Source organism: Chiloscyllium plagiosum, chromosome 16 (assembly GCF_004010195.1).
Source record: "Chiloscyllium plagiosum isolate BGI_BamShark_2017 chromosome 16, ASM401019v2, whole genome shotgun sequence".
Classification (NCBI taxonomy): domain Eukaryota; kingdom Metazoa; phylum Chordata; class Chondrichthyes; order Orectolobiformes; family Hemiscylliidae; genus Chiloscyllium; species Chiloscyllium plagiosum.
The window spans coordinates 3,840,868-3,861,388 of record NC_057725.1 but is presented as its reverse complement, the minus strand read 5'-3'; the positions used below and the strand labels follow the sequence as shown (position 1 = coordinate 3,861,388).

The window sequence follows — 20,521 nt, the reverse complement described above, 5'->3', positions numbered from 1 at the left end:
GAAGATGGGATGTGTATGGAGTGAGCTACCAGAGGATGTGGTGGAGGCTGGTACAACTGCAACATTTTAAGATCCATTTGGATGGGTATATGAATAGGAAGGGTTTGAAGGGATATGGGCTGGTCCTGGCAGGTGGGACTAGATTCGGTTGGGATGTCTGGTTGGCATGGATGGGTTGGACCAAAGGGTCTGTTTCCATGTTGTACATCTCTGACTCTATGTATCAGCATGTCCCCAATGAGACTTTGTGAAAGGCTAACTCCCCCTTCGTGCTGAGACTGTAACATCAGCTTGAGTGGAGCTAATGCAATTTAAGCATCAATTGTTGCTGAGCTGTTACCTTCTGCAACTCTTGACATCACAGAAATAGCTTCAAATGTATTTAATTAGTTTCCTGCATTGTGTCACAATGAGGAATAAATGATTTACTGATTCCAGTCTCCCCGATCATCATCTCTTTCATGGTGAATTGCAATGTTTCACCTTGTAAACGTCATATATTGGAGCACAAATATGCAATAAAATATTTCCTTTGTCCATTGGCATTGACTATTAGTGGTTCTGTTGCCTGTGGCTCCATACCTTCTATTTACATGTGAATTTTTTTTGGAAAGAGATTGATTATAATTTTCTGCAGTTAAGCTTTTAAATCCATTTGTTTCAGGAAGGTATTGTTAATTAGACCAAAGATGGCCATGGCAAATAGTGGCAACTACCGAGAGCTACGCTGGTTTATGCCATGGGATAAACCGAGGTATGGCAACAGTTTTCTTTCATACAATTGTTGTTTAAAATCCTAGCCAGCATTCTGGATTAAACAATAAATATGTTTGTACTGAATATCTGCAATGCATGTCCTTAGCCCAACCAAAAGTGCAAGAGAAACTGAGAACTGGAACTTTGGCTCAGCACTGTCCACAGGGGGCATAATGGTGGGAGCTGATCTGTGATATTGTCAATATGTGCTGGTGACTACCTCACATTCTTCATTTTAACTTAATTGTTCCCACCAAAAGCTTCCTTGCTAAACTATTTGAGTAAATGGATTTACCTGTGTGCAAGTCGGGTAATCAAATCTGGCTTTGCTCATTGTTCAATGGTATGGCTGTAGACAGTGTTATGCCTTTCTTCCTGTTCCATTTCAAGTCATCATTACCTTGGGCCGACTGAACCAGAGGATCGATGAGTTATGAAATCAACTAGGTGAAAGTGAGGACTGTAGATGCAGAGTGGAGAATGAGGTGCTGGAAAAGCACAGCAGGTCAGGCAGTATCCAAAGAGCAGGAGAGTCAACGTTTCAGGCAAAAGCCCTTCATTAGGAGTCAATTATGAAATCAGTCAATGTTTTACATGCTTGAAGCTGAAAGAGAGGCAGAATAGGATTACAAATCATGATTTTTGTTATAAGGCATGGAACTTTAGCAACTGCCTTTTCAGTCCATGAAATCTGCAAGATCCGCAGATCATGTCCATTTATCCTTTGCGGTTTTACAATTTGCTTTGCCTTTTTCACCATGTGATGATTATTCTCACAAATAGTAAGCCCCCAAGAAATGGTACTTTATCCTTCTTCCCCAAGAGAAATGAAGTGGAATAGTAATCCAACTTCACAGCCCACAGTTACCATTCTGACCACAGCTCAGTGCTTAATGTGGCAAGATCCTGGGACTGCCACGAACTGTGTTGCTGGGGCTTGCTCAGGATCGAAGGAGCTGTGTAAATGTGTTGAGGAGGAGAGCACCAAGAGCCGAGTGCATCACTGAAACCTCACCTTGTGATCTTTTTTGGTTCTTAAAATAAAATACCCAGGTTTGTTTAATTTCACTGTCGTGGAATGTGACGTAATATTCTGTTCCTTGCTCATGATTAATGGTGTCTAGAGTTGTTAATACACGGAATGAAACATTGAGAATCGAAATTACCCGTTATATCACCAGGAATGACTCAAACATCGTACGGTGTGATAAGAGAGTGACCTTTTTATTTGGATGTGTGAATGTTGGCAGAGAGAGAGACAGCTTGAGTTTTTTTTTATTTAGCTGTGTACTTTTTATAGTTTGTTTTGTTAAATATAAAATATGGTTATTGAGGGTTTTGTGGCACAGTGGTAGTGTCCAAACCTCTGAGTCAGGAGGCCTGGGTTCAAGTCCCACCTGCTCCAGAAGTGTCATAATATTTTCTGAAATCAAACTGTTCAGAGATGTTGAGGTAATGGTTATTGAAGTATGCTGCATAAACAAATACCTGTCCTCATCACATCTTGGCCAGAATTCTACCAGTACTTTTGTGAAGGGTTGGGAGGAGCCAAGGCTGCAAAAATGGCACAAAACTGCTCTGAGGAGGGTGGGTGCCAGCAGGGAGGGTGTAGTGTCCCACAACCCAGAAACAGACCATTTGGGTTTTGTCTTTTTTTTTAACAAATGACTTGGAAGCAGGCACCGGTGGATGGGTTAGTAAGTTTGTGGATGACATTAAAGTCGGTGGAGTAGTGGACAGTGTGGAAGAATGTTGCAGGGGGGCTTGGATAAACTGCAGAATTGGGCTGAGAGGTGGCAAGTGGAGTTCAATGCAGATAAATGTGAAGTGATGCACTTTGGGAAGAATAACAGGGAGGCAGAATACTGGGTCAATGGAAAAATTCTTGGTAGTGTGGGCATGCAGAGGGATCTTGGAGTCCATGTACAAAGTTTGTGAGAAGATTTGTAGCTCGGGTGCTCGTTGTTGTGGTTCTGTTCGCCGAGCTGGGAATTTGTGTTGCAGATGTTTCGTCCCCTGTCTAGGTGACATCCTCAGTGCTTGGTAGCCTCCTGTGAAGCGCTTCTGTGTTGTTTCCTCCAGCATTTATAGTGGTTTGTCTTTGCCGCTTCCGGTTGTCCGTTCCAGCTGTCTGCTGCAGTGGTCGGTATATTGGGTCCAGGTCGATGTGCTGGTGTTTGTTGATAGAATCTGTGGATGAATGCCATGCCTGTAGGAATTCCCTGGCTGTTCTGTTTGGCTTGTCCTATAATAATAGTGTTGTCCCAGTCAAACTCATGTCGCTTGTCATCTGCGTGTGTGGCTACTAAGGATAGCTGGTCGTGTCATTTTGTGGCTAGTTGGTGTTCATGGATCCGGATCGTTAGCTGTCTTCCTGTTTGTCCTATGTAGTGTTTTGTACAGTCCTTGCATGGGATTTTGTACACTACATTAGTTTTGCTCATGCTGGGTTTCGGGTCCTTCGTTCTGGTGAGTTGTTGTCTGAGAGTGGCTGTTGGTTTGTGTGCTGTTATAAGTCCTAGTGGTCGTAGTAGTCTGGCTGTCAGTTCAGAAATGCTCCTGATGTATGGTAGTGTGGCTAGTCCTTTGGGTTGTGGCATGTCCTCATTCCATTGTCTTTCCCTTCGGCATCTGTTGATGAAATTGCGAGGGTATCCGTTTTTGGCGAATACATTGCATAGATGTTCTTCTTCCTCTTTTTGCAGTTCTGGTGTACTGCAGTGTGTTGTGGCCCTTTTGAACAGTGTCTTGAGCAACTTCTTTTGTGTGTGTTGTAGTGGTTGCTTTCATAGTTCAGGACTTGGTCTGTGTGTGTGGCTTTCCTGTATACCTTTGTAGTGAATTCTCCGTTCGGTGTTCTCTGTACCATCACGTCTAGGAATGGGAGTTGGTTGTCCTTTCTCTTCCCCTCTGGTGAGTCGGATCATCAACGCCACACTCTCAGGAATCCGATGTGTGTTTTCTATTTCTGTGGTTTTAACGATTACAAAGGTGTCATCTACATGTCTGACCCAGAGTTTGGGTTGAATTTACGGTAAGACTGTTTGTTCTAATCTTTGCATTACTGCTTCTGCTATGAGTCCAGAGATGGGTGAGCCCATGGGTGTGCCGTTGATTTGTTCATCTATTTGGTTGGTGAAGTGTGTTGTGAGGCACAGGTCTAGTAGTTTGAGTATGCAGCCTTTGTTGATAGGTTCCCTGTCTTGTTGGCTGTTCTGTATGTCCAGCAGTTTGGCTATTGTTTCTCTGACTAGGGTTTTGTCGATAGAGGTGAACAGTGCCGTTACATCGAATGAGACCATAGTTTCTTCATTGTCTATATGTATATTTCTGATGATGTCCAAGAATCCCTGTGTTGACTGTATGGAGTGTCTGGATCTGCTGATCAGGTGTTTCCGTTTCTGTTGTAGTTCTTTAGCCAGTTTGTGTGATGGTGTCCCTGGTAGTGATACTATGGGTCTGATTGGGATGTCTGGTTTGTGCACTTTAGGTAGTCCATAGAATCTGGGGATGGTGTTACTTTCAGGTTTCATTCTCTGTAGGTCAAACCTGGTTATCTGTCCCTTTTTTTTTTTTTGCCATGTACGTAGATCCCTGAAAGTTGCCACCCAGGTTGATAATGCTGTTGAGAAGGCATAGGGTGTGTTGGGTTTAATCAGTCGAGGGACTGAGTTCCAGAGCCGTGATGTCATGCTGCAACTATACAAATCGTTAGTGCGGCCTTACTTGGAGTAATGTGTACAGTTCTGGTCGCCCCATTACAGGAAGGACGTGGAAGCATTGGAAAAGATGCAAAGGAGATTTATCAGGACGTTGCCTTCTCTGGAGGGAAGGTCCTATGAGGAAAGGCTGAGAGACGTGGGCCTGTTCTCATTTGGAAAGAAGGCGGCTAGGTGGGGATTTGATAGAGACGTACAAGATGATCAAAAGATTAGATAGGGTAGACAGTGAAAGACTTTTTCCTAGGATGATATCAGCTTGTACAAGGGAACATAACTACAAATTGAGGGGTGATAGATTTAGGACAGATGTCAGAAGCAGGTTCTTTACTCAGAGTGGTAAGGGCATGGAATGCCCTGCCTGCCAAATTTAGTTAACTCAGCCACATTAGGGAGTTTTAACAATCCTTGGAAAAGCACATGGTGATGGGATAGTGTAGGAGGATCGGCTTAGATTAGTTCACATTTCAGCGCAATGTCGAGGGCCAAAGGGCCTGTTCTGTGCTGTATTGTTCTATGGTCCAACTCTCCACATTGATCAGCCATCCCAATCTGACCTAGTCCTATTTGCCAGCATTTAGTCCATATCCCTGTAAACCCTTCCTATTCATATACCCATCCAGACACCTTTTTAAATGTTGTAGTTGTACCCACTTCCAACACCTGCTCTAGCAGCTCGTTCCCTATACACACCACCCTCTGCATGTAAAAATTACCCCTCCAGTCCTTTTTAAATCTTTCCTCTCTCACCTTAAACCTTTGCCCTCTAGATTTTGACTCCCCTACCCAGGTGGAAAGACCTGGATATTCACCCTATCCATGCCCCTCATGAATTTATAAACCTTCATAGGTCTCCCCTCAGCCTCCAAAGCTTCAGGAAAAACAGCCCCAACCTATTCAGCCTCTCCCGATAGCTCAGACCCTCCAACCCTGGCAACATCCTTGTAAATCTTTTCTCAAATTTAACAACATCCTTCTGATAGAGTGACAAGAATTGTATATGGTACTCCAAAAGTGATTACACCAATGTCCTGTACAGCTGTAAAATGACATCCCAACTCCTGTACTCAATGCTCTGACCAACAAAGACAAGCATGCCAAATGCTGTCTCCTTCACCCCCTGTCTACCTGTGATTCCACTTTCAAGGAATATGCTCAAGTACACCTAGGTCTCTTTGCTGAATAACACTCCCCACAGCCCTACCATTAACTGTATAAGACCCACCCTGAATTGTTTTACCAAAATACAGCACCTCACATTTATCTAAATTAAACTCCATTTGTCACTCCTTGACCCATTGGCCCATCTGATCAAGGTCTTGTTGTACTCCTGAGATAATCTTCTTCACTGCCCACTGCACCACCAAGTTTGGTGTCATCTGCAAACTTACTAATCATACTACTTACATTCAAGTCTGAATCATTTTATTATAAATCATTGAAAAGATGTCCAGTGTCTTTCTATTACTATGCCTTTTTTGCCAGCTGTAGGAAAAATTGACAGATTTGCCATTGCCAGAAGGCAAGTTGAACCACATTTATGTGGCTGTTCACCAACCTGTTACTGAGGTCTCTTTGAGACAATGGCCTGAGTGCTGAAACTTAGTTGAGGGCCACGAGTGGCTTCTGGATTTGGCAACTAGAATTATGACACCCACTCAAGATCCAGTCCAGAGTTCTGGAACTCTAGATGTTGAAAGTTTGGAAGATAACAAATTTTTATAGGAAGAAAATATAGTGGAGCCTCCATGTCTACACTCATTTAATTAATATTGGCATAAAGCAAGAGCCAGAGTAGAATGGTAATTAGCCAGTTGAATGACCTTGGAACTAGCCTTACCTTTAAAATATAGAACATTACAGTGCAGTACCAGCCCTTCGGCCCTCGATGTTGCGCCGACCTCTGGAACCAATCTGAAGCCCGTCTATCTTACACTATTCTATTTTCATCCATATGTTTATCCAATGACCATTTAAATGCCCTTAAAGTTGGTAAGTCTACTACAGTTGCATGCGCCTACTACTTTCTGAGTAAAGAAACTACCTCTAACATCTGTCCTGTATTTATCACCCTTCAATTTAAAGCTGTCCCCTCATGCTAGCCATCACCATCTGAGGAAAAGGTTTCTCACTGTCCATCCTAGCTAGCTCTCTGATTATCTCATATGTCTCATAAGTCACCTCTCAACCATCTTCTCTCTCACGAAAACAGCCTCCAGCCCCTCAGCCTTGCCTCATAAGACCTTCCCTCCATACCATGTAACATCCCAGTAAATCTCCTCTGAACCCTTTCCAATGCTTCCACACCATTCCTACAATGTGGTGACCAGAACTGTGTGCAATATTTCCAAGTGCAGCCACACCACAGAGTTTTGTACAGCTGCAACATTACCTCGTGGTTCCAAAACTCAATCTCTCTACCAATAAAAGCTGACACACCGTATGCCTTCGTAACAACCCTGTCAACCTAGGTAGCAACTTTCAGGGATCGATGTAAGTAGACACCAAGATTTCTCTGCTCATCTACACTGCCAAGAATCTGACCATTAGCCCAGTACTCTGTATTCCTGTTGCTCCTTCCAAAGTGAATCATCTCAATTTTCCACATTAAACTCAGCCCAGCTCTGCAGCTTTTCTATGTCCCTCTGTAACCTACAACACCCTTTGGCACGACCAACAACTCCACTGACCTTAGTGTCACCTGCAAATTTACTACCCCATCCTTCTACGCACTTATCTAGATCCATTATAAAAATGGCAAACAACAGTGGACCCAAAACAGATCCGTGTGGTACCCCACTAGTAACTGAACTCCGGGATGAATATTTCCCGTCAACCACCACCCTCTTCTTTCAGCTAGCCAATTTCTGATCCAAACCACTAAATCATCCCCAATCCCATGCCTCCGTATTTTCTGCAATAGCCTACCGCCGGGAACCTTACCAAATGCTTTGCTAACATCTATATACATCACATCAACTGCTTTACCCTCACCCACCTGTTTTGACACCATCTCAAACAACTCAATAAGGTTTGTGAGGCACCATCTACCCTTCACAAAACTGTGTTGATTATCCCTAATCAACCTATTCCTTTTGAGATGATTATAAATCCTATCTCTCAACCTTTTCCAACACTTTACCAATAACCAAAGTAAGGCTCACTGGTCTATAATTTACCAGGGTTGTCTCTACTCCCCTTCTTGAGCAAAGGAGCAACATTTGCTATCCTCCAGTCTTGGCACTATTCCTGTAGACAATGACGACATAAAGATCAAAGCCAAAGGCTCTGCAATCTCCTCCCTGGCTTCCCAGAGAATCCTAGGATAAATGCCATCTGGCTCAGGGGACTTATCTATTTTCACATTTCCAGAATTGCTGGCACCTCCTCCTTGTGAACCTCAATCCTGCCTTGCCTAGTATCCTGTATCTCCATATTCTCCTTGACAACATTGTCAGTTGCACACTGGAAAAGACAAAAAAAAATTCATTTAGTGCTTTCCCCTATCTCCTACGACTCTGAACACATCTTCCCACTACTGTCCTAGATTGGCCCTAATCTTTGTCTAGTCATTCTTTTATTCCTGATATACCTAGAGAAAGCTTTAGGGTTTTCCTTGATCCTATCTGCCAAAGACTTCTCATGTCCCCTCCTGGCTCTTCTTAGCTCTCTCTTTAGGTCTTTCCTGGCAACCTTGTAACTCTCGAGTGCCCTAACTGAGTGGTCTCATCCTAACATAAGCCGCCTTCTTCCTCTTGACAAGAGATTCAACTTCTTTAGTAAACTGTGGGTCCCTCGCTTGACCACTTCTTCTTCCCTGCCTCACAGGTACATACTTATCAAGGACATGGAGTAGCTGTTCCTTGAATAAGCTCCACATTTCAATTGTGCCCATTGCCTGCACTTTCCTTCCCTAACCTATGCATCCTAAACCTTGCCTAATCACATCTTAATCACCTTTCCTCCAGCAAGAACTCTTGCCCTGCAGTATAAACCTATCCCTTTCCATGGTTAAAGTAGACATAACCAAATTGTGGTCACTACCACCCAAGTGCTCACCTACCTCCAAATCTAACACCTGGCCTGGTTCATTACCCAGTACCAAACTCAATGTGACCTCTCCCCTTGTTGGCCTGTCTACATACTGTCAGGAAACCATCCTGCACACATTGGATAAACACTGACCCATCTGAAATACTTGAGCTATAGTTCTCCCAGTCAATATTTGGAAAGTTAAAGACCCCCACAACAACTACACTGTTACTCAGTCCTATCCTGAATTATCTTTGCTATCCTTTCCTCGACATCTCTGGAACTATTCAGAGGACTATAGAAAACTCCCAATAGTGTGACCTCTCCTTTCCTGTTTCTAACCTCTGCCCATAATAACTCAGTCGACGAGTCCTCAAACGTCCTTTTAAAATTCGAGACTTGAAATATTGTTTGTCTGCAGAGCAATATATTTATTTGACAGAGTAGAATATTCCTGTCTCTTCAAAATAGCGCATTGTTTGGCTTATTAAGAGCAGTTCCTTGGCAGATGTTACAGTAAACTTGAAAATGGTTAAGAGTTTCATTTAGTCATTTATATTTCTGTGGGGGATTATTTCTCTTGATTGATTTAAATAATTGGTCATTGTTTTGTTTCTTTTTCCCAGGATAGTCGAAGAATTTTCCCTTCCAGATATAATCCAAAGGGTGACTGGACAGGTGAGTGCAGGATCGATCCCTTTCATTGTGGTTACTTTATCAGGAATTGATGTATGAGCTAAATCCTGTTCCAGGTTCCAGCAATTTGTTACTCTGGTACTCCACTATTCACTTTCTTTTTATCATCTTGTCCTTGGGATGTGTATGTTGTTAGCTGGGTCATCGTTTATTGCCCATTCTGAGTTCATAGAATCCCAACAGTGTGGAAGCAGGCCATTTGGCCCTTCGGGTCCACACTGACCATTGTTGTGGTTGTGTTCGCCGAGCTGGGAATTTGTGTTGCAGACGTTTCGTCCCCTGTCTAGGTGACATCCTCAGTGCTTGGGATGTGAAGCGCTTCCGTGATGTTTCCTCCGGCATTTGTAGTGGTTGGTCTCTGCCGCTTCCGGTTGTCAGTTCCAGATGTCTGCTGCAGTGGTCGGTATATTGGGTCCAGGTCGATGTGCTTGTGTTTGTTGATAGAATCTGTGGATGAGTGCCATGCCTCTAGGAATTCCCTGGCTGTTCTCTGTTTGGCTTGTCCTATAATAGTAGTGTTGTCCCAGTCGAATTCATGTTGCTTGTCATCTGAGTGTGTTGCTACTAAGGATAGCTGGTCGTGTCGTTTCGTGGCTAGTTGGTGTTCATAGATGCGGATCGTTAGCTGTCTTCCTGTTTGTCCTATGTAGTGTTTTGTGCAGTTCTTGCATGGGATTTTGTACATTATATTGGTTTTGCAAACCCTTCCCCCCCACCCCCCCCTGCCCTTCTGGGGACCTGACAGACTCACAGGAATTGGCTGCAGCGATGGAGAGACTGACCTTAAGTTGGGGCTGTGATTGAGGAGATCCGTGGGGAGATTCGTGCCCTGGTCCAACCTATCGCGCCCATGCTGTAGAAGCATGAGCAGGAGATCCAGGGCCTCGGGGAGAGGCTGGAGGAGGTGGAGGGTCGAACTAAGGCCTCGGAAGCTGCGATGCAGTCCTCACCCAGTCGGATCCAGGTGCTGGAGTGAGAGGTGCGGGCCTTGAGACCATATCAACGACCTCGAAAATTGAGGTCGGAGGATAAATCTCCGAATTGTCGGGCTCCCTAAAGGTGAGCAGCCAGTCAGTTTCTTTGAAAACTGGCTGCCAAAGTTTTTGGGTTTTCACATAGAGTCCAGCAGGCTTCAGATTGAAAGGGCGTATCGGGTTACAGTGCACAAGTCAGGGCCAGTGCAGCATCCCCACCCGGTCCTAGTGCACTTCCACTCATAAGGACAAGCAAAAAGTCATAGAAGCTTCCAGATCCCCGGAAAAGATCTGCAGGCGCTGTTGTACAAGGGGTCAAAAGTCATGTTTTTCCATGATTTCTTGGCAGCTTTAATTTGAAAGAGCAAGTCCTTCGATAAAGGTAAAAAGAGGCTGAGGAACCTGGGTATCCAGTACCCCGCAGTGCTCCATATCAGCCACGAGGGCTCAGTTTATACATTTGACTCAGTGGATAAAAACTTTGTAGACAATTTAAAATAGATGGATTGGCCTGAAGAATGCGGTTAATGTTTGTTCTCTTTTTTCTTTTTTTTGTAAATATATTTATTAGCAAATTTTTTTTAACTTTACAAACATATAAAATTATTGAAAAAAAAATCAATCACAAGTGTCAGTATGATAAAAAGAAGAAAAACACAAATTATAATACAACTGCTATCTACTAACCACTAACCTACTCTTACTCAAAGCAAACCCTAACACTGTGCAAAGCAACACCAAAAGAAAGAAAAGCAAAAAATTGTCTTTTGGATCCGGCAGTGGACAGGATGTCTTGTGGGCCCCCAACTATTTCTTCGCAGGCCGTTGACTTATGCGAGGAGTTGGGGCTGGTGGATATTTGAAGATGTCTTCACCCTACCGGCAGGGACTTCACCTTTGTTTCAAACCCACATAAATGTCACACGAGGATTGACCTCTTTCTGGCTCCCTCGGCCCTTCTGGATACGATTATGGGTTATAAAATTGGGAATATAGCTGTCTCTGATCATGCGGCAGTATATTTGAAGGTTCAGGCCAAGAGTGAGAGGCGAGGTTTGCGGCACTGGTGTTTGGACCCTTTTCTCCTTAAGGATTCCGAATTTATGGAATACGTTTTGAAGGAGTTTCAGGAGTTCTTGACCATCAACTCAGACACGGCTATTAGTCCGTCCATGCTATGGGAGACTGCTAAGGCCTTTGCTAGGGGATTAGCTATTTCCTATTCAGCTAGCTGGAAACGACAGAAGGAGGAACAGTAGTGTCTACTTGAGACGCAGTTGAAAGCCGCGGAGGCAGCACATTTTGTGCGGCCTTCGGTGACTAAGCTGCAGTGGATCACGGCCCTCTGGGCTGCCTTGAATTCAATACTGACACAAAACGCAAAGAAAGAACTTGGTTTTGCTAGACACAGGCTGTTTGAATATGGGGATAGGCCAGAGAAGTATTTAGCATACCTGACTAGGAAAAAGCGTGCTCCCCAATCCATTACTGCAATCAGAGACAGCACCGGGGTCCTTACATATGATGCTAAAAAGATTAATGAAGCTTTTTGGAGCTGTTACTCTGAATTGTATCGGTCTGAAGGTTGTGAAGACAGGAGGGCTAAAATGGAGACCCTTTTTAAGAACCTGGACCTCCCCAGGGGTAACCTTAGAACAGGCCTCTCTCCTTAATGCCCACTTGACAGTTCAGGAAATACAGGAGGCAGCTAGGCAACTTCAGAGTGGGAGCCTGGCCCTGATGGTCTCCCGGGAGACCGTTTTATAAGGAGTTTATAGGGATTCTGTCAGGGTCGATGCTGGAGATGTACAATCACTCCTATATGCATAAATGCTTACCACCACCATTGAGAGAAGCTAATATTTCCTTAATTCTTAAGAAGGAGAAGATTCCTGAGGATTGTGCCTCACACAGGCCCATCTCTCTATTAAATTCAGATTTCAAGATTCTGTCCAAGATCCTGGTGCTGAGATTGGAAAGGGTGTTGCCCCATATTGTTAAAGAGGACCAGGCGGGCTTTATAAGGGGCTGTAGGTCCTCTAATAATATTAGAAGGTTGCTGAATATGGTCCCAAGTTTGTCAGCAACGATTGATTCAGGGGTTGGTGATTTCCTTAGATGCAGAGAAAGCATTTGACCGGATGGAATGACCATATCTTTTTTGTCTTAGAACAGTTCGGGTTGGGTGGAGTCTTTGCTAGGTGGGTGGAGGTTTTAAATCACCACCCTCTGGCCGCGGTCATCTCTAACGGGGTGATGTCTGGGAATTTTAGGATTGGTAGGTATAGTCAGCAAGGCTGCCCCCTCTCACCGTTGTTGTTTACGTTGGTGATAGAGCCGCTGGCAGTGGCTATTCGTCAGAATGTCCACATAGCCGCTCCGGAAGTGGGATCGAGGGCACACTAGATTACACTGTACGCGGATGATGTCCTTCTGTTTTTATCGAACCCGATCACCTCCGTACCCCATTTGATAGAATGTATCAATTCATTTGGGGCTATTTCAGGATATAAGATTAACTTTGCAAAATCGGAGGCTGTGCCTTTTGGGAACCTTAAGGATGTGCCAGAAGTTGAAGGTGGCCCTAAGTTCCCTTTTAAGTGGCCACGGGCAGGGTTCCGATACCTAGGCATTTTTATTACCCCCAAGTTTGATCTGTTATTTCGGACTAACTTTTCTCAATTGCTCGACAATATAAGGCAAGATCGCCAGAGATGGGAGGCTTTTCCAATTTCATGGCTGGGCCGAATATCTCTGATTAAGATGAATGTTCTTCCTCGTTTGCTTTATCCCATGCGTATGCTCCTTATAATGTTTCCCAGTCAACGCTACGGAAGCTTATGGGGTGGTTTGGTTCCTTTGCTTTGTCTGTGATTGGGTAGGTAACGATCCAAACTCAATATGGCTGGATATTGAGGCCTCCCAAGCAAAGGCCGCTTATTAACCTATTGTTCATGAATGAGGACAGTTCTGGACCTCTGCTTGAACCCCATTGTCATTAGTACAGTCAAGGCATAGAGGGTGATGTGTCAGAGTGAGGGTTACTTATACAAGACTTCGCCACTTACACCTATAGTCGGCATGCCAGAGTTCCGACCAGGGATGATGGACTCAGGGTTCAAACTATGGCAGCGAGAGGAGTTTCTAGTTTGGGCGACTTATTTGAGGGGGAGGTTACGATGTCTTTTGAGCAACTGAGCCGCAAATACGGGTTGCCCAGCAGAGATCTTTTCCGTTTTTTTCAGGTTAGGGGTTTCATCCAGAAGAAGACTACATTTCTCACTAAGCCCTATAAGCCCGATACAGAGGATATTGCTACGTTCCACAAGCACCCTTTCGGTTAGTGTCCTCTATCGCCTGCTGGGTGGTAGGGCCTGGCAGGATATTAACCGGTTGTGAGGTCTGGGAGCAAGAGCTGGGAGTGGAGATCTCTTCTGAAACATGGGAGAACATATGGGAGAATGTTCGAAAGATCTCAGTCTGTAATAGGACATGCGCTACACAGTTAAAAGTTCTGCACAGGGTTCGTCTGGTGAAGTTTAAAAAAGGGGCATCTTCAATGTGCCCCAAATGTAACCTAAGTATAGGTACTCTTACCCATTGCTTCTGGACATACCATGGGCTCCGTGGTTTTTTTTTTTTGCAGCGCTGTGGCGGGAGAGATAGGGAGGATATTGAGGAATGAAGTCAAAGTAGACCCGATATCTCTCCTCTTGGGTCTACCGAATTTTCCATCTTTAGACGGACATGGGAAGAAACTATTTAGTATTGTTGCATATTGTGCACGGAAGAATATTCTGATGAACTGGTGTCTGAGAACCCGCCGGGCTTGCTGGGATGGCAGACATTAATTATGGAGCACATTCCCTTGGACTTTTTCACAAACATGGTGTATCACACAACAGACCACTTTTATAAAACTTAGCAGCCCTACTTGAGTTATTTGGATATAGATTTGTCAGTTATCTTAACTAGGGCGTTTGTTTAACCAGGATAGTTAGGTTTGTCGAGCCCTGGGCCCTGGAGAGGGGGACTCCTGAGTTAATACGGGTATGTATACAATGCTCCCATTCCTTTGTTTGTCTGTATTGTGTTTTGTTTGCTTTATCTTGTAGTTATTTACTTACTTATTGGTGTTGCTGTGCAGTGTTAGGGTTTGGTTTGTATTATAGGTTAGTAGTTAATAGACAGTAGTTTTATTGTAATTTGTGTTTTTCTTTTTATTATACTGATTTGTTATTGATTGTATTTTTTTTTCAATAATCTTATGTTTGTAAAGTTAAAAAATTTGCTAATAAATATATTTACCAAAAAAAAGGACATTTGTATAAGTTTGTAGTGATATGGGCCAGGAGCAGGCAGGTGGGACTACTTTAGTTTGGGATTATGGATGACATGGGCTAGTTGGACTGAAGGGTCTGTTTTTGTGCTGTCTGACTCTGTGCAGGCACTGGAAGTTGCTATTCAATTTCCAATAATATTGAAGGGTACTCTACTTTTCCCACTGCAAAGTTCAAGTAGTGATTTTGGATCTATATCGATGTATACTGAGCTTGTTTTATATCCAGAAGATAAGGATTCTTTGCACATTGAGTGCAGGTTGATAAGGTTGGCCGTCCAGCAACATGCAGAATCCTACACACTGCGCACCAGCCCATCCTTTTGAATGTCTGAGCAAGAAAGTAGAGATTGTGTGCACTTCAAACAAAAAAAAATCACGTGCAAAGAAAAATCCAAGGGAACATGCCTGGACAGTGTGAAAGCAAGTTTAGAAATTAGCAGAGACTTTCTGTTAGCTGATATAATACAAAAATGCCTGTACATTTTCGGAAGGGAGTTTGAAGTTTGTTAGAGGGGTGGACAAATTAGAAATGACTTTGAAGCTTTTGCAGTGTTTACTAGAATCTCCTTTTCAACTGGACCTTTTTTTTTTGTGGCTTAAGTTATTATTGGATGCATCAATGCAGTAGCCACCGCTATCCAAATAAGCTGCTGCTCAATCAAAATCATAAAATCCCAACATTGTGGTCAAAGGCCGTTCGGCCCCTTTGAGTCTGCTTTGGTGCAGTGAAGAACTTCCCACCCTGACCCAACCCCGCCACCCTGTCCCCATAACTCCTGTATTTCCCATGGCTAATCCACCTCGCCTACAAATCCCCCAAACACTACTCAGCAATTTTGTACCAAAGCTGATGCTGTAAGTGGTAGCTTGTAAACCTTTCACTGTACTCGTGAGTATATGTGATAAAGCTAATTCAATTTAGCACGGCCAATGCACATAGCCCGCACATCTTTGGACTGTGGGAGGAAACCAGAGCACCCGGAGGAAACCCAGGCAGGTACAGGGAGAATATGCAAACTCCACCCACAGACAGTCATCCGAGGCCCAAATCGACCCTGGGTCCTGGCATCTTCTGAGGCAGTGCTAACCACTGAGTTTCCCCGATGTACAAACATAATTTGTGCAAGTGAGTGTGTGCTGATGCCTTTATTTGCAATACTTCATGTTATGTGGGAGTTGCTCCCAGTGAGCCATGGTACTGAGAAGCATTGATAAATTTCATTTTAAAACCATATGTAAAACCTCACTGCCTGTGAACACATTCAGCTCTGAAGCAATTCCTGTCCATAAGTGAAGAGACTTTTCCTGGTAATTCAGTTGTAAAGGAACAGATAAAACTGAATGCTGATAGGTGACTATAATGCCAGTGTATGGTTTTTGTTTCAGGATACTGCTCCGTTTGGTGATGCTGTCATTGAGACAAAGGACACCTGCCTGGGCAGTGAAATCTGTCAGGAGCTCTGGGTTCCGAACAGGTACAAATGTCCATTCTGTTTCTTTCTGGATCTCCTCTTCAGAGTGGAGACCTTGCAGGGGTTTCACCCGGAGCCAAGGTGGATCAGTGAACTCAGGGAATTGGTTCAAGTAGTGATGCAGGAGGCAAAGTTTCGGATGACCTTGAGTTTATGGATAGTAGACTTTGGGAGTTCAGCCAGGAATGTGTTGCAAGAGTCAAATTTACAGATTTTAAAAAAAGGCACAATAGGAGGCTTCCGTAATTGAAACATTGAGACAGTCACTTTTTTTGCTTCTGTAAAGTTATCTTTGAAATAGTCAAATAGAAATAATATATAGAGACTTTGACTTACTGTACTAGTCAGTGACCTCCAGGGTTTGAGGATATAGAGTAGTACACTGACAATCATTTTGCTTAAACATGATCAATCATCTGAAATTTTGCAGTGTTACCATTGCTCCTGCATTTATAAAATATCAAAGAATCATAAAAATTCAGATTAAGTATATAATAATTGTGATTTTTGCTGTTACCATTGTTTTTTTTTAAAATATATTCTTCAAACAGTAAATTGTTGAGTTTGAAGAACTGAGTTTGGGAAGATGTTGTATGAGTAACCCTCACTGTTGATTGCTGTGTTGTTGCAGACTGATTGCACCATTGTTCACCACTTGGGGGCAGACTTACTGTCACCATCCTCTTGGGGCAGGGATGTCTATGGTCTGGTGGGATTATTGTGAGACTATTAATCCAGAGATGCAGATGATTTTTTTTTTTTGAGGCGGGTTTGAATCCCACCATGGCAGATGGTAGAATTTGAATTTGACGAAAATCTGGAATTAAAAGTTCAGTGATGTCCATGAAACTGTTATCGTTTACCGGAAACGAGAGTATGATGCTGGAAAAGCACAGCAGGTCCGGCAGCATCCTTGGAGCAGGAGATGCTGCCTAACCGGCTGTGTTTTTCCAGCACCACACTCTTGACTCTGACTCCAGCATCTGCAGTCATCACATTCTCTGAATTGATTGCCGTAAAAACCCAATGGTTCACTAGTGTCCTGCAGGGAAGGAAACTGCTAGCCCTACGTTAGAATCCAGACCCACAGCAATGTGGGTGACTCTTAACTGCCTCTTGGCTGGGGGCTATGATCTGGAGGTGCTGGTGTTGGTCTGGGGTGGACAAAGTTTAAAAATCACACAACACCACCAGGTTCAAGTCCATCAGGTTTATTTGGAAGTACTAGCTTTCAGAGCACTGTTCCCTCATCAGGCAGTGTTCCAGTAGCTAGTACTTTCAAATAAACCTGATGGACTTTAACCTGGTGTTGTGTGATGTTTAATTCTCGGTGGGGGGGCATTGAGGTAAGGTTTTGGTTGATGGAGATTTGGAAATATATCGGGAAGAAAGCTCCCTAGCATTGCATTATTTTCAGCTGTTAATTTTTCAATAGAATCATCCTTGAGATGAGTTACCTCATTGCGTCCTGGTTTCATTATTATGTTAAAAAGGAAATGACAACCTGACCTTGTTTGCTTTTTAGGCCCATTTGTTCTGTTTAAGTCACGGAAGGGCGTTGGAAAGACTCGGTGTGATTTCTTGGATTATTGTTTTGACATCAATAATGTGTACATCCTCAACTTTGCGTGACAGCTGAAGTATGCACATATTTGTAAACAGCCTTGTACTGAAATAATAGGATGTTAGTTTGAGCAGGTGCAGGTGTGATTGAGTATGACTGGTTCAATGTAAAATGAAGCACCTTCAGACACAGTGACCTGCTGATGTGATGGTGTCAGTTAGCTCAGTTGGCTGGATGGCTGGTTTGCCATGCAGGCTGATGCCAAAAGCATGGGTTCAATTCCTGCACCAGCTGAAGTTACCTTGAAGGACAAAACCAAAAAAGGTGAAAGAACGACAGATGCTTGAAATCTGAAACAAAAACAGAAGTTGCTGGAAAAGCTCAGCATGTCTGGCAGCATCTGTGGAGAGAAATCCGAGTTAACAGCATGGTGGCTCAGTGGTGAGCACTGCTGCTTCACAGCGTCAGGACCCCAGGTTTGATTCCAACCTCAGGTGACTGACTGTGTGGAGTTTGCACATTCTCCGTGTCTGTGTGGGTTTCCTCCGGGTGCTCAGGTTTCCTCCCACAGTCCAAAGGTGAATTGGCCATGCTAAATTGCTCATAGTGTTAGGTGCATTAGTCTGAGGGGAGTGGGTTACTCTTCGGGGGAGGAGGGGGGGGGGTGGGGGGGGGGGGGTTGGTGTGGACTTGTGGCGTCGAGGAGCCTGTTTCCATACTGTAGGGAATCCAGTCTTTAAGAAAAAAAGTTTGTTCCTGTGACCCTTCCTCAGAGCTTCCACAGATGCTGCCAGACCTGCTGAGCTTTTCCAGCACTTTCTGTTTTTGTCTCCTTCTCAGCTTCTCTCCTTGCCTAGTGACCCTCAGGTTAACTGCCATCTTTCGTCAGTGAGAGATTATCCCTGTGATCCCTTGGGACAACGGCAACTTTACCTTCTTGTGATACAGTGAACCCGTTACTAAATCCTGAGAGTAGAGCATCTGGTTAAGATTACCATGTTTTGGTTACGGCTCTGTGGTTTGTCAATGACTGCAGGCCGTAGGTGCGGCTAAAACAAAAAGACCTTATTTAGTAATGTTTTCAAAAACTTGATTGTACATTGTGTTTAAATGCCTTTGTGTAAATATCAACAGTTCCATGACATCATAAAAATCAGACAATGAGTACTTTCATTTTCTTTCTCAGCCCCCACATTACCATGGCGATGGATGGGGTTGAAATATTTACTAATTCTTCAGGGAGCCACCATCTCCTTCGGAAAAATTACGTGAGGGTCGATCTTATCAAGTCAGCGACGGCAAAGGTATGAGTGTGGATGTGGTGGTGTCACTAAAAGGTTCCTGCATGGCTTTTGAAAAAAACCAGCAAAAATGTGGAAGGGTGAACTCACAGCTGTTTAATTTTAAATTAAGATTAGAGTGGTGCTGGAAAAGCACAGGAGGTCAGGAAGCATCTGGAGCAGGAAAATCGATATTTCGCGCAAAAATCTAAACTCTGGTTTGCAGCATCTGCAGTTCTCACTTTTGCCTTGTTTATTTTTAATCAAGCTCAATTCTCCAGTGACTGGCCAGTTAGCTCACTGAGTGTTTATCTGGTGCAGGAATAGCCTGTCTCCTGCTGGGAGTTAGAACGTGGCCCTGTCGGATTCTGAAAAATATTGAGGTGGGCAAGACAATGGGGTAGTGAAAATGTGACTGACCAGTAATCCAGTGGCCCAGAGTTAGCCTTTAGGGATGTGGGCTCAAATCCTACCACAGCAGCTATAGGAATTTGAACTCCATAATTCACGGTCGCACAGTGGTTAGCACTGCTGCCTCACAGCGCCAGGGACCCGGGTTCAATTCCCGCCTCAGGCAACTGTCTGTGTGGAGTTTGCACATTCTCCCCGTGTCTGCGTGGGTTTTCTCTGGGTGCTCCGGTTTCCTCCCACAATCTAAAGATGCGCAGGTTAGGCGAATTGGCCATGCTAAATTGCCCGTAGTATTAGGTGTAGGGGAATGGGTCTGGGTGGGTTGCTCTTCGGAGGGTCGGTGTGGACTTATTGGGCTGAAGGGCCTGTTTCCACACTGTGGGGAATCTAATCTAATCTAATTCTGGAATTAAAAAATGGTGTCATTAATCGTGACCATGAAGCTACCGTAACAGCCTTTACAAGAAGAACAAAGAACAATACGGTACAGGAACAGGCCCTTCGACCCTCCAAGCCTAAGCCGACACATTTTGCCCTCCTATACTAAAACTGTCTTCACCTTCAGGATCCGTAACCGTCTATTCCCTTCATATATTCATCCAGGTGTCTCTTGAATGCTGCTATTGTGTCTTCCACCTCCTCTGGCAGCATATTCCAGGCACTCACCACTCTTTGTGTGAAAAACTCGCACATCTCTTTTAAACTTGCCCCCTTGCACCTTGAATCTTTGTCCCTTTGTAATTGACCTCTCCACCCTGGGGAAAAGCCTCCTACTTTCCATCCTATACTTGCCATTCATAACCTTATAAACTTCTGTCAGGTCACCCCTAAACCTCCTGCATTCCAGTGAAAACAAACCCAGTCTATCCAACCTTCATAGCTGAAGTCCCTCAGACCAGGCAACATCCTGGTAAACCTCTCCAAAGCATCCACATCCATCTGGCAGTGTAGTGATCAGAGCTGTACATAATAATCCAAGTGCTGGCTGGACTAAAGTTCTAGCTCTTTGCAAGTTATTGTGGGGATAACTGAGACGTGGCTTCAAGTGGACAGGGCCTGGGAAATGAATATTCAAGGCTACATGTGCTATCGTAAGGACAGACTGATGGGCAGAGGGGGTGGGGTGGCCATGTTGGTAAGGGATGATATTCAGTCCCTTGCGCGAGGGGACCTAGAATCAGGGATGTAGAGTCAGTGTGGATAGAGATGAGAAATTCTAAGGGTAAAAAGAAACTCTTGGGAGTTATCTACAGGCCCCCAAACAGTAGTCTGGAT

At 44.0% G+C, this 20,521-nt stretch overlaps 1 protein-coding gene across 2 annotated transcripts in view; it reads left to right on the top strand.

Annotated features, from left to right (window-relative positions):
- The window catches only part of nadsyn1 (NAD synthetase 1), a 93,090-nt gene that overhangs the window by 22,705 nt on the left and 49,864 nt on the right, over positions 1–20,521 (top strand). For both annotated transcript variants that reach the window (XM_043705355.1, XM_043705356.1), the window contains exons 5-8: positions 665–754; positions 9,134–9,185; positions 15,906–15,994; positions 18,742–18,859. In XM_043705355.1, coding sequence (XP_043561290.1) covers positions 665–754; positions 9,134–9,185; positions 15,906–15,994; positions 18,742–18,859 — 349 coding nt within the window. The remainder of the gene's footprint in view (positions 1–664; positions 755–9,133; positions 9,186–15,905; positions 15,995–18,741; positions 18,860–20,521) is intronic.